General features: G+C 37.5%; 1 protein-coding gene across 1 annotated transcript in view; it reads right to left on the bottom strand.

The window, feature by feature from the left end:
- The window catches only part of LOC144662188 (uncharacterized), a 36,586-nt gene that overhangs the window by 10,025 nt on the left and 12,440 nt on the right, over positions 1–14,121 (bottom strand). Inside the window, exons 3-10 of the mRNA XM_078522948.1 lie at positions 10,870–11,013; positions 9,714–9,805; positions 8,734–8,781; positions 8,110–8,250; positions 6,663–6,881; positions 2,568–2,768; positions 1,602–1,708; positions 1,258–1,382 (exon numbers count right to left, since the gene is read on the bottom strand). Coding sequence (XP_078379074.1) covers positions 1,258–1,382; positions 1,602–1,708; positions 2,568–2,768; positions 6,663–6,881; positions 8,110–8,250; positions 8,734–8,781; positions 9,714–9,805; positions 10,870–11,013 — 1,077 coding nt within the window. The remainder of the gene's footprint in view (positions 1–1,257; positions 1,383–1,601; positions 1,709–2,567; positions 2,769–6,662; positions 6,882–8,109; positions 8,251–8,733; positions 8,782–9,713; positions 9,806–10,869; positions 11,014–14,121) is intronic.

Here is a 14,121-nt window from a genome sequence, read left to right as displayed (position 1 = left end):
GCTTAGGAGAATAACCTTCTTACAAGATAGAGTACCTGTCCACACTGCCCCAGCTTAGGAGAATAACCTTCTTACAAGATGGAGTACCTGTCCACACCACCCAGCTTAGGAGAACAACCTTCATACAAGATAGAGTACCTGACCACACTGCCCCAGCTTAGGAGAAAAACCTTCTTACAAGATACAGTACCTGTCCACACTGCCCCAGCTTAGGAGAATAACCTTCATACAAGATAGAGTACCTGACCACACTGCCCCAGCTTAGGAGAATAACCTTCTTACAAGATACAGTACCTGTCCACACTGCCCCAGCTTAGGAGAACAACCTTCATACAAGATAGAGTACCTGACCACACTGCCCCAGCTTAGGAGAATAACCTTCTTACAAGATACAGTACCTGTCCACACTGCCCCAGCTTAGGAGAATAACCTTCTTAAAAGATAGAGTACCTGTCCATACTGCCCCAGCTTAGGAGAATAACCTTCTTACAAGATAGAGTACCTGTCCACACTGCCCCAGCTTAGGAGAATAACCTTCTTACAAGATAGAGTACCTGTCCACACTGCCCCAGCTTAGGAGAATAACCTTCTTACAAGATAGAGTACCTGTCCACACTGCCCCAGCTTAGGAAAATAACCTTCTTACAAGATAGAGTACCTGTCCACACCGCCCCAGCTTAGGAGAATAACCTTCTTACAAGATAGAGTACCTGTCCACACTGCCCCAGCTTAGGAGAATAACCTTCTTACAAGATAAAGTACCTGTCCACACTGCCCCAGCTTAGGAGAATAACCTTCTTACAAGATAGAGTACCTGTCCACACCGCCCCAGCTTAGGAGAACAACCTTCTTACAAGATAGAGTACCTTTCCACACTGCCCCAGCTTAGGAGAATAACCTTCTTACAAGATAGAGTACCTGTCCACACTGCCCCAGCTTGTTAGACATGGTGCCGGAGAAGCTTCCCCAAATGGATCAATTTGGACGAGTGGCCTGGAAATTCACCGGAGCTTAAACCAGAGGAAATTCCCTGGAGCATTATTGACATGACATACAGCGATACAGTCCTTAAAACAAAGACCCACTTGACTTGGGAAATGGACCGGACCCCACATAATACTTATACTTGCAAGGCCTTCTAAGATACAACAGTTTGGAAAGCAATTTTTCTTTTGTTCCAAAAAAGAGCCTGTACTTTCCAGACACCCTGTAGTTTGCTATGATAAAGTCGTGACTGTTTAATATGCACTTGATTACCTTGCCTGGTTTTCCTTTCTTTTTTTTCCCTTTCTTCTTTAGACCTGACCCGAGCTTGTTGACAGCAGCAAATGTGGTTGAGTTCATACGATGGGTTACGTTGATTTTAATGGAATTCAACCCAGCTAAAAATCAATAGAGACAAAATATAGTAAAATAAATAAAACAAACACTCTTGTTTAGGAGTTTCTTTTGTTGCTAGCATCATCTATGGTAAAATTGTACGTTATCAAAAGCTTGCCTCGTTTAGCGATTCACTAAATAATAACAACACAGGGAAATACAGAGGATCTCGCTACATGAAACTAGTTCACATCACAATATGATTGACCTGTCAGCCTTACCTTCTTTTCTGTCCATCAGTGCCTCAAGGATCTCTCTTCCTCCCAGGTCACCAATCAGGTTATCATCTAAATCAAGTTCCTGTAAGCCTTCTGAATGTGTAATCAATCTACAAATCAATATCATAATGAAATAGTTAACCAGTTAATGGATTTTTTTCTTTTTTTAATGTATTTCTTTAGTGTTTTATTGAAATTTGGAAAAAGTTATTTAGTACAAAAACTAAAGATGTTTTCGATTCAGTGACTCATTAAAATCTGTTTTATACAAAACTGAGAGTGAATTTATTTCTTTACAGTATGTGTTCTGTTCCATGAATTGAATGCCAATTAGCATACCCAGGAATACATAGGCAGGCACTTTTAACATTGTGCGAATCTTGACATATGAAAGCGAAACCTCCAGTTCTTTTAAAAGGAAATAGAATTAGCAAGGTTCCTTTGTGCCATTTAGAAACAACTCGAAAAACCTCATCAAGATAAAAGAAAACATCACACAACACGCCACACGGCCAATTAATAGCCAAATATTATAAACATTGCATCTTTTTTGCAGTTTATTACAAAGTTCTTACTGGATAAACATTTTAGACTATGAACAAATATTTTTAGTTGCACAATGTTATATAATGTTATAGAAACTATTTTAATTATTTTTTTAGGAGTAGGTAGTTATTTTATATTTTAGATCTGTGACATTTGTACTTCCTTTTAGATTTTAAGATCTTTTATTTCCCATTTTTAACCTTAGTTAGTAGTTCTTAATTCTTGTCCTAGTTTTTAATCTTAGTTAGCATACAACATGGGTTTTGTCTTTTTATTGTATTTTAGATTTTAATGTATTTTAATGTTTAACATTTATTTTCTCAGAGGACCCTCCTAACCACCCCTTAGGTGATTGGAGGCCTCCTCTTAAAATATTATTTATTATTTATTATTATTATTATTAGTTATACTATCTGTACTTACTTTCTAAACATTTTCATACACATAACTGGTCCAAGATTTGAGCCTGGTCCATGAGCATCAATGCCATTGTTTAACAAGTGAAGTTTCTGGATCCAAGGACCAACTGCTGGTGGAGGGGGTGGCTCCTTTTTTTTCTTTCCACTTTTCTTCTTTTTACCTTTCTTTCCTTTTTTGCCAGTGGAAGATAAGCGAGATCTTGCACTATCATAAATTAAATACCACACACAGAAATAAATGCAAAGGAGTTGGGCTTAAAATATACTCCAAATTACAAAGTTATAGATCAAGTATTGAGCTTTGTGAGTATGGCTGTACATACTAGTTATGCAACGCTTTCGAGTGGTATACTATGGAATATCCCACGAGTCACTTGTATTTTCTTGGTATACACACGAGCCTTTAGGCGCGTGTGTATACGAAGAAAATACAAATGACAAGTGGGATATTCCATATTAGTCTAATTTCAAGAGGTGAATATAAGAATGTGACATTCTGATTGGTCAAGAAGCTCTGGTTTATGACGTTATATTCACCTCGTTTGGAGGTGAATATAACATTTCAGGGCTTGGTTACTAAACCACACCAACTTTGCCATCCAGGCAAGTAAACATGGCGGCATTTGATGAATGAAATTTTTGTTCATTCGAAAGAAATCACGTCAAGTCCGGAGTATTCAAAACAGTTGGAATTTTGAAAATGGCTACCAAGGCTTTTGAACCAAAAATATTTTCAAGAGATGGTTCTCAAGGCATTAGAATTGGTGCTAAGGACGGTGGTTTTGGAGGTCGCACGCTTTCACAAGAAAATCGATGGCAGATCAATTGACAAAAAATTACTCAGCTCTCTTCAGATCAGAGCTACTCTACTCATTTCAAGAGGATTTACACAATTTACACAATTGTCTAGAATTGGCCGTTTTATTGTTTACGTGTATTCAAGCGAGCACTTGTGTTTGTTGTTTCCGTGTTTTAGTTCTTTATTTTATAGTTCTTGATATTTACCTCTGCAAATTAGACTAAAAAAATTATTCGCCCTAGCCTCAATGAATCTCGGCGAATATTCGCCGAGATTCACTTTGCCTTCAGCAAATAATTGTTGAGTATACCACGAGAAAGTGTTGTGTAACTATTTTATACAATGCCATAGAAAATACGCTTACTAAATTTCATCGAGAATAAGATCCCAGTGCACGATGGGAAGGTTGGGTTGAATACCGTCCAATATACAATGGCTTTCCTGTATTCTGATTGGCTGTATTTTCTATGGCATGTTATAAATGGTAATATGGCACTTATATGTTGACATAAAACGCTTTATAGAAAGATTGATTAGAGTTAGAGGCGAATGGGGAAATCAATGCTGATTAATGACAACATCTGAACAGTTTTGTCCAAATTTGTAGCTTGAAGAAAATGAAGGGTGCTTCATGTGCTGAGATTGTTAATGGCCACCCCACCAGGAAACCACTAACTTGGACCCCTGAGGTTAACATTGAAGAGGCAGGCATAAAGAGACTAGGAGAAAAATGGTAGAAAGAGTAAGTAAGTAAGTAAGTAAGTAAGTAAGTAAGTAAGTAAGTAAGTAAGTAAGTAAGTAAGTAAGTAAGTAAGTAGGTAAGTAAGTAAGTAAGTAGGTAAGTAGGTAGGTAAGTAAGTAAGTAGGTAAGTAGGTAAGTAAGTAAGTAAGTAAGTAAGTAAGTAAGTAGGTAAGTAAGTAGGTAAGTAAGTAAGTAAGTAAGTAAGTAAGTAAGTAAGTAAGTAAGTAAGTAAGTAAGTAGGAAGTAAGTAGAAGTAAGAAAAAGTAAGTAGAAGTAAGTAAGTAAGTAAGTAAGTAAGTAAGTAAGTAAGTAAGAAGAAGTAAGTAAGTAAGTAAGTAAGTAAGTAAGTAGGACTTTATTTAACGAGGGTGACACCTGACAGTAATCAAACTGATAAACTTGTGGTCCTCACAAAAATATAACAATAACGGACAGGCAGAGAAGAGACCCTGAGACGGAAACGACTGTAATGACGATAATAATTAATTGGACTGGAATATTATAAAGCTTTCACGACTTTGTATCAAATGGTTGTTTACAGCATTTGGGAGAATACTGCCATATATAACCTATATGGGTATGAGCTGCTGTATTTTGGTCTTATCTGAAACCTTTTTAAATCTCAACGCCCAAAACAACAGGAGCAGTTTGACTAAATTATAAATGTACAGTGAGAAAAAATCCACCAAATATTGTTTACTTCTCAAAACATTTAAATGGGTTAAACAAGCTTGAAGTAGAAAGTCTGATTTGAAGAGTTCTCGAAAGATGTTAGTGTTTGTCCAATGTTGAATAGTTTAACGACGCCATGAGAAATCCATGAATGGCGGTTGAATGCTGTGCTTAAAGCTTACATACTTGAACAGCTTCCCACATGGAATAAAGGTTAATTAGTTTTTTGTTGATGTTTTAATTTTCCTTCATTCTGTCAATAAATCGGTTTAATAGTCCTTTGCAATTACAGAAAACTTTATGTAAAATTAAAGCAACTTTAATAGCTGACCGGTAGTGGTATTGCTTTAAGCACTGAAGTGTACCGAAGTCTTCTGTTATAATTGAAGGCCTGAGCGCAAGAGACGCACTTTGTGTTTCGGCCAAATTGAAAATAGTCCATTTTACAGTTGCCTGCAGTGTGACCTGGCCTTTGAATGGTAGTGAGGCTGGAGGTGACCTTGCATTGATACAAACCCCTCTGCTTTATTATGTAAATGCAAACTAGTTTGCATCAAAACAACATGATTAACACAACAAAAGCAGTGAGGTCTGTATCAAAACAAGGTCACCTCCAGCCTCACTTCCATTCAAAGGCCAGGTCACTGAGCAGGCAACTGTAAAATGGACTATTGTCACAAACAACTCCAAATTTCGCAGGCAAGTTCGTTTACGTGTGCTTAACATTGATCTGTATTCAAATTCGCTGAATCTAGCTTCGTTTTTTAGAAATTACATATGCAAAGAACAAAGGCGTTTTGCAAAGCTTACGTTCTCCACAGTCAGCCAGCAGCATGAGTTTTTTGACACATCGCGTGTAAATCTTTCCTTCTAGCGTTATTTAACTGTCCGGGGAGGTTGAAAAACGTGTCAGAGCCATGATTTTAGTTCCTATCCACCATTTTGAGGATTCGCTTTAAGAAAAGGACTGGACTGAACACATTGGGACGCGATGTCACCTGATAGGCGTCACGTGAGAGGAAAGAGAAAAAAAAAATGGCTGTTTGTTCCTGAAAATCATTTGAAGCCTTTGGTTAGTTTTAGCGTAAGTGCTGCTTCCAAGTGGTTGAAGGACATCATTAAGTCTGAATACCCGTAAGTTTACAGCATCGTTTTTTTTCTTTTTTTTTTAGGGCTTTCGCTTGGAAAAACGTGCACAAATCGAGGTAGTTTTGAGCCTGGCGGCATAGAGAGTCTAAAACAAGAGGTTTCTTGCCAGGAACTTCGTCAACGCGAGTTTTGCAGGATACGCTTGGGTGCTGCCGCGACAAAGTTGCCGAGAAGTGACCTGGTTTTAGACTTTAAGAAATTCTTTATATGTTCCGCAGGGCACCTTGCCTTCGCAAAATTTTTTCTGTGTCTCATTAAATATTCATCAATCAATTGATCTATTGATTTGTGCGAACGAAAACCTCATAAGTTTATCTTGTTTTCGCAGGATTTTGTAGATGTGTGATGATGTAAGGAGTGGAGATAGAAGTGAGAAAGCTTGAAAGCTTTTACGTCCATTTAGATTTTTTTCTTAAGCATATCTAATACCTAAAGGTAATTAAAGTCAATTTGTAGTTCATAAGATAAATCCAAAGCATGCAGCTCGATCAAGCCTCTACAACAATATAGATTTCTTCTTAAACATTCTGGTAAGAAATATAGCTTTTAAACATTAAAAAACGATCTACCAGGGTCAAAGGTCAAAGCCCATAAATAATTCCACAGTAATCAATTCTGTTCATTTGTATAAGTTTAAGTGATAAGGTCTACTTGAAAAAAAAAATGCCAGGGGTAAATTGTTCAATTTTGACTTAATACACATTTGATTGACAGTTTACCTAGCAACTTGAACCCACCTTGCTGGTTTACTTTTAATGGAAACCGAAGATGCTGGCCTTGATACTGATGACATAGCAGATGCTACACCTGGTACATTCAATGTGTTTGTGTCAGTATTCGCTGCTTCCTTTTGTTCAGCTCGCTCAATAGCTTCCATTTCTGCAGTGTCAGCAAAGAGCTTGATGAGTTCAATCACTCCTTCACATTCCAAGAAGTTGCCATCAAGATAAATGTCTCTGAAGTAAATAAAGTTGTTTATTCTCAGCTATATACCTTTTCAGGCTTATTCGCACCCAGCTCACACTTTTATTACTCCCTCAAAAAACGAGAAATGAATAAGGATTACACCTTAATGTTATGTTACAGGTTCATGGGCGGGTTGTGCAAATTAAACTATCCTTTCTTGCACATAACAAAATGCAATTACACCTAGATATCTTTTAAAAACTTATATAGAGGAACCAAGTATAATGGGGAAATGTTTTAAGGTGACCTGCAGGTATTTATTGCTCTGACAGGTCCCTAAAAGGAAAACATTAGTAAGCAATTTGAAAAAATTTATAAAGGCTGAGAAAAGATCCCTGAAGTAAAGAAACATCGTTAAAATTGTGACGATCAAGCAAGATTTGTCTAAGTTATGAGCAATTTTTATGAAGCCTTCTTTTTAAAAAAAAAAATGCGATTATTTTTTAATATCCACAGTGAAATATTTTGTAAATGACCTCAAACAAGTTGGCAAACAGTTGTGCCACCCAAAAGCGGAATCTTACAAGGACCTCACCCCTCAGCAAATATATCGCCAGCATGAAAACAAGAAGAAACGTATCTACGCAAGCCGAGTTATGGAGGTTGAACAAGCCACGTTCATGCCCCTGGTGTTCACCACTACAGGTGGCATGGCACCTGAGTGTCAAGTCTAATTCACAAGAGACTAGCGGAACTCCTATCAGTCAAGAAAGGTGAGGATTACTTGACTACGATGTCTTGGATAAGAACCAGAGTCTCATTTGCCATTCTGAGTCCCCCCTATGCTTAAGGGGATTGCATTCACTGAGGAGAGTAAATCTCAACATCAATGAGATGGACTTTGACATTGAAAGAGGAATTGCAGGACTTTAGGTTTTGATATTCAGTAACTACTACATTTTGATATTCAGTTTGATTTTCAATTTTTACTAGAATATTATTATTCAATTATTATTACAATGTTGAAATCGTGGCAGAGTTTTTAAAATTTATAAAATCTGTATCAAAAAATAATTATTCATATTATTGCAAAGACATCTTATCAACTTTTTACAGCTGATTTTCAATTATGTATCTTTTTTATCGATGTGTGTACATTTTTTAATGATTATGTGAAATAAAGGTTTTATTTTTATTATTATTATTATTATTATTATTATTATTATTATTAATTTCTTAATACAGTTTTGGCAACAGATTATTTTTGTTTATATTTACCTTAAGGCAGTGTTGGAAATTGTTTTCCCAAGGATCTCTCCACTTGGAGGACCAAGATTGCAATAACTAAGGCTGAGACGCAACAAAGTTCTATTACCATAAAGGCCTCTACAAAGACCACTGCAGCCAGAATCACCAAACCTAAAGACAGAAACATGTAACCTTTAAAAATGTCTACCAAAAGAATAACAGCACTACTCTACATTTAAATTGTAACTCATTCCATATGTGTTACTCTGAAGGTTCTGTGATTAAATGCTGAAGTATACAGACAGAATTTTAGTGTTTGGCAATCGGTAATCTAAAAACAGTTTTTTATAAAAAAAAAAAAAAAAAAAAATATAAATTTTTTTTCCCGCCCTTTATATTTATTTTTTTATTGGCCCTAAAATTTTTAAGTTTGAAAAATTTTTTATTTAAAAAAATTTCAACATAGAAGCTTTAGAGATCAACGCCTTACCAGAAAGTCTTCTTTGTCAAGAAAGTTTGGAAGAGCTGGAAACACTTTACTTTTCAAAGGCTTTTATGGCCTTTGTTCCCAGAGCTCATCTCTTTCTCCTAATTGTCCTCTTGTCTCACTTTTATACTATTTTTTTAAATGAAGAGTTGGTTGATAATTCTTACTTGTTATAATCAAGCAACAGTGCTGTTAGATTGCTCATACATATTGACCTAAAAAGCAACAGATGTATGTACCGGTAAATACAATTAGTGACATCACACACTACATTTACAATTCAAGGTTATAATAGCTTTTTATTGTGAGGTTACTTTCACAGAAAACATGAACTAGCATCATGATCATTCAAAAAACAGTTTTCTTTAAATAAGGCCTGAAATATATAGGTAAATGATTACCTTGTACAGTTGAGCAACATATCACTAGTTAACAGCAAAACTTGCATGACTGTGACCAAGAAGAAGTATGCTGGGCCGACTGTGCATCTGGAATAATTTACCAACAAACAAACAAAAAACAGCCAGATTATAAACCGGGCCCGGGCTGCATCTTTTTATGCACTTAACTGTAGCAATCACACATGGCAGAAATATAGTTAGTTTGTTACTTCATCTCTGTTCCTTAATTGTTTTACTCACTACGCCGCACCGAACTTGGTGTCAGAAGTGGGATTTCAACGAGTAAACCACTATGGAAGACAAATGCTGAGTTTTAAACCAAGGAACTTTCATTTCAGGACTTCTGGGATAAACACAAGTATGTGGAACCTCAAGCAGCCAGAGCTCAACTTAAGCGGGAATATCTATGAGAATGCTAAAAATTTTGAAGTCTGTTTCAATAATATTAATAACTGTGTTCAAGCAAATTACCAGGAAAAGACCCAACGACAACACGAGCGGATCGCTACAAGAAGCCCCAACTTGAAATCGCTGCGCTTTGATCGGAGATGCCCGATGAGGCCCCTAATCAAGTAATCCAATACACTATAGAACCTCAGATAGCCGCCAGGGATAGAAACAAATCCTAGATCTGGATGGAGAAACTCTGCCTTCACTATAAGGGATCAACGGGGAGCTCACTCAAGCATGAGTATTAAAAACATTGATTTGCATGAAATCAATATTAAGGTTAGTTTTCAAATTACCTTGCTAGTCTGTCCACCCCATAACTGTCAATGCTACATTCCATCAGTTCCAGGTATTGAATGGGATAAATAGACTGCTCCAGAAGCAATGCCTAAATTCAGAAGGACAAGTTATGTACAGTCAGCTGACTGCATAATTGCTCACAGAATATTTTTACATTACCTTAAATACAATACCAGCAGTAAATTAGTTTAATTTTTTTGCAAATTGCAAAAATCAGTATGTTTCTAATTTATGAGCACTCATATTAATACATTCATCAATTTATCAATCACACAGCACAGAAAAAAAAGGACTTAATGAACCTGCAATCTGACGAAACCCTGTTACCCCATCAGCAGTCAACTTAAAAAAAACATGTCACCTCAATGAGCTTTACACCTGAACCCGTGCATTATGATACTGCTCAGCAGTTACCTTGTTTTGACAGCTGTCAATATTATTGACCATAATTCTAATAATTTTATGAAAGATGTAAGCAGATGTCAACCTTAACATTAACCAAGGTGGCATGCCATTCATGAACAGTTGGCATCCACCTTCTGCCAATAGGCTGGGACTCCACTTCCCACCCTAGAGTTTGTACAAATGAATGGACGAACAGATGTTTTTGTCAGCTTGATGTATCAAACCAACAATTATTACAAATAGAAAATAAACTTCTTGAAAAACCAACTGGCAGGAGGCAGACCACTTGGCTACATACAAAGCATGAAGGGGTTAAATTTGGGACCACGGAACAAAAAAACATCAAGTGGTAGGGCAGCTGCTTTGAACCTGGGACCGCTGGATTACAAGTCCAGCACCCCAACTACAATGAGGGGTACGTGGTGAATGGTCCTTCTAAAAATGCATGTCTCACAAAATTTTAGCCAAATTTCAGGGGTCTCATAATCTCAATATTTTATTTGACGCCTTCTCAGAGTCTTGATTTCTTTTGCAAGACTAAAAATCTCGGGCTCGAAGAAAAGATATCAGTCTCGCATTTACCATTCGACACCCCTACTATGCCAGGCCCATGTTTGTGTTATAGCAAACTTATATTTATATTAATTTTAAGTGAAACCAATGTCAATGGTCTAACTGACTAAGGATGACATATCTTGACTTTTGCATGAATAAGTTGATCACAATATACATGTAAAAATTACAAACCAGTGTGGCTATATCCTCATGTTTCATGGGTATGTCCCATATGTAAAGCTCTTTAACATGTACATATCGATTGCTCCTTATTGCTGCAACAAGTGGTGGAACTTTAACAGGTAATTCCTCAGCTGGACCTGGTGTTAATATGAACTGACAACAGAAAAAAGAGATTAAATGGTCAGTAAAAAGTTTTCTGTATCCGAGCCAAATGGCTCATACAGCTGGAACTTATCCTGGTTTCCGTAGCATTAAGAGACTAGGAGTATTGCTACTCCCCCCTGGATGGGGTGCTAGTCCATCACAGGGTTACCTCCGAGCAGTAAATTTGCCGGTACCCATGTATACACCTGGGTGGAGAGAGGCACTGTGAGTGTAAAGTGTAAAAACACAATGCAGCACCCTGGCCAGGGCTAGAACCCATGCCGTTTGACCATGCCTCCCACTAGTACAAAGTTTTACAAGTGCAAAACTATAATGTTGAAAATCCTAGCCCTTAACCATATTCATGATTTAAAAGTTATACATTGCACATGTAGGATGAAGATAATAAAATAGTGTGTGCTTCCCGGAAACATGAAAGCCATGATAAACACCTGGAAACTTGAATGGAATACAACCCATGGAACACTAGAGCCCGGGGGGGGACTCGCATATGAAAGTGACGGGGATGCTCGTCGTCTCACTTAGGGGTGTAAATTTTGGATTTTTGGTCTCGCTTAGGGTGTTCCGAGCAAAACGCCAATATTTTAAGCCATAATGGTCTCGTTAAGGGTTACACACGTCGAAGGAATATACAAATATATATTCTATTCTTAAGTTTTTGGTATCTTTTAGGGGTCAAGAAAAGCTCGAGCCACACCCTGATTGGTCTCTTTTAGGGGTTGTTTTCAAAATTTCCGACGAGCATCCCCATCTGTTTCATATAGGAGTCCCCCCCCGGGCACTAGAGTATGCTACAGATTTCTAGGCTTCTGATGGGCTGTATTCTTCAAGGCATGGGATAAATAACAGTAAAAGTGAGTCCGCTGTGCGAACATGTGTGGACTTTCATTTGAATAAAAGTTGACATTATGAATTAATCAATGAGTTACTGTAGCAGTCAAATCAGTTCGTCGAGTAATTCGAGATACAAGGCGAAAAAACAAAGAACTTATCAATCAATTTATTTTTTACAAGACTGTTGGAAGAACAAAGTGTTCTATTACTTGTCTTAAATACTACGCTTCAATAAACTCACGTTACCATTGCCGCTTGGGATGTCACGCAATTTCAATGAGCGTGGTATGACCCTTTGTCACGTCGTTCACGACAAGTGCCTTTTTTTCATGCAAATAAAAACCTAGAATCCTACAAGAACAGCAGTTATTAGACCAAAAGCCTTTCCTTACCGCTAGCAAGATAGGATACTATTTTCATTAAAAAAAGAAATGTTGCGTGGAGCACGTGAACTGTCTCGCATCGCTTGTTTACACAACCCTTACTTTTTGTGTAAAGCTTGTGTAAACAGCTCATCGAAAAACTTGTTTAATTTTCTTTCAATGAGTTCTTTTTAACCTTTTTGGAATAACAACGTTTCAATAAGCTTTCACAAATAATTTCTTAGTAGCTTGCGTAGAAAGGCGGAGAAATATATTTTACTGTTCACGAAATATTCACTTGGAGTCGGTGTTTTGAGAGGCGGCGAAGGACGTTATTTAAACCGACAATTAAATTATTTTGTCGCACGGTTTGGATATATGCATATTCTACGGTTCGATGTTGTTTTTATTCTATTCATGACAATGTTTTAGTTCAGTTCTAAATTCGACATCGGTCTTTTGCTAAATATACTACTTGAGAGAAATAGAGCTGGTGAATTATATCCCGGCGTCCAAGACAAGTAAAACAACATGATCGGCGAACTTGTTTTGATACAACTCGTTGTGCATTCATTGTGTGTGGCAAAGCTGAAAGAAATAAATAACCAGACATTTGATTCGTTTTAATATGCGAATCAAAAGTGCTCAAGCCGCACAGAAAAACAAACAATACCGAAAGTGAGTCAAAAGTGTGAAATAAAAAGAAACGTGACCTGCGACCGCAGTTGTTCTTAGATATGCAGATTTCAGCCGTCGCGATTGTTATTTCACTTTTCATCTACGCCACCGCTGCCTTTGAAGTTCTTCCTTGATGTATATTTTCCAGCCACCACACGCTCTTCGAAAGATGTGTCAAAAAGGCTTCTAGATTCAAGAATAAAGTGCGACTTACTCGATACTGATCGAATTTCTGGGTTTACTGCCTTGGCTGCCCATCTCACCGAAACTTCGGATTCTCCGATCACTGTCAAAAACTTCCGAAAGCACTAACCCGAGTTATCACGGAAAGTGACCCCCCAATCGGAAAAAACTGCATGACAACAATGTGTAGACTTTAAAGTCCACACAAAAACCATACAACTCAATAACCTAATAATTTATTAAGGAATTGTATCCTGATACTGTAGGTTGTGTCATCCTTAATTTGCAATGTTTAAATAAGAAAAACTATTACTTGATATTAATATTAAGGAATTGAATCCCAATAGGTGGCGACACCCTTGATTTATTATATTTACAGTTACTGTAGTGTAGTTTTTACATGACTTCCCTTGTAAAAATTTTACCGCGATCGCGGCGCGATTGCCGTGATCGCGCCGCGAATGTCGCGATCGCGCCTCGACTGACGCGATCGCGCCGCAATTTGTTGTCATCGCAACGCGATCGTGCGTGACGCGATTGTAAATGAACGCGAATGTCGCGATCGCGCCGCGATTGCCGCGATAGTCGCGATCGCGGCGGATGAGGCGATCGCGACGCGATTGATTACCACCGCACCGCGATTTGGGGGGCTGGAATAAATCTCGGGAAGTGTTCCCGGCGAGAACTCACTTCTCGATCACCGGGAGAAAGTCAATATGCTTTGAAACTCTCACAAATCATGCTGTGGTCGTAACGCAAATCATGACTTGTATTGATGAATTAAACTTTAAGTACTAATCCAAGTAGTTATAAAACTAGTTTGATTTAAAATGTCGAAAAACATTTTATTACGTCTGACGGTGAGCCGTGAGGACGTGATTCCCACGAGAAAAGTTTTATTTAGTTTTAGTCTAGACGAACTGGCGCGACAAAGTGGCGCGTGATAATGAGTAAAGATAAATTAAAAGATAAGAATTTTTATTTCTTAACAGTCCGTTTTTTAATCTTTTCAAACACTTTGTTTCTTTCTTTTCTTATC

Source organism: Oculina patagonica, chromosome 8, assembly GCF_052425735.1.
Source record: "Oculina patagonica isolate OP01 chromosome 8, crgOcupat, whole genome shotgun sequence".
Taxonomy (NCBI): Eukaryota; Metazoa; Cnidaria; class Anthozoa; order Scleractinia; family Oculinidae; genus Oculina; species Oculina patagonica.
The sequence above is the reverse complement of the archived record's forward strand: the minus strand, read 5'-3'. Positions and strand labels throughout refer to the sequence as shown.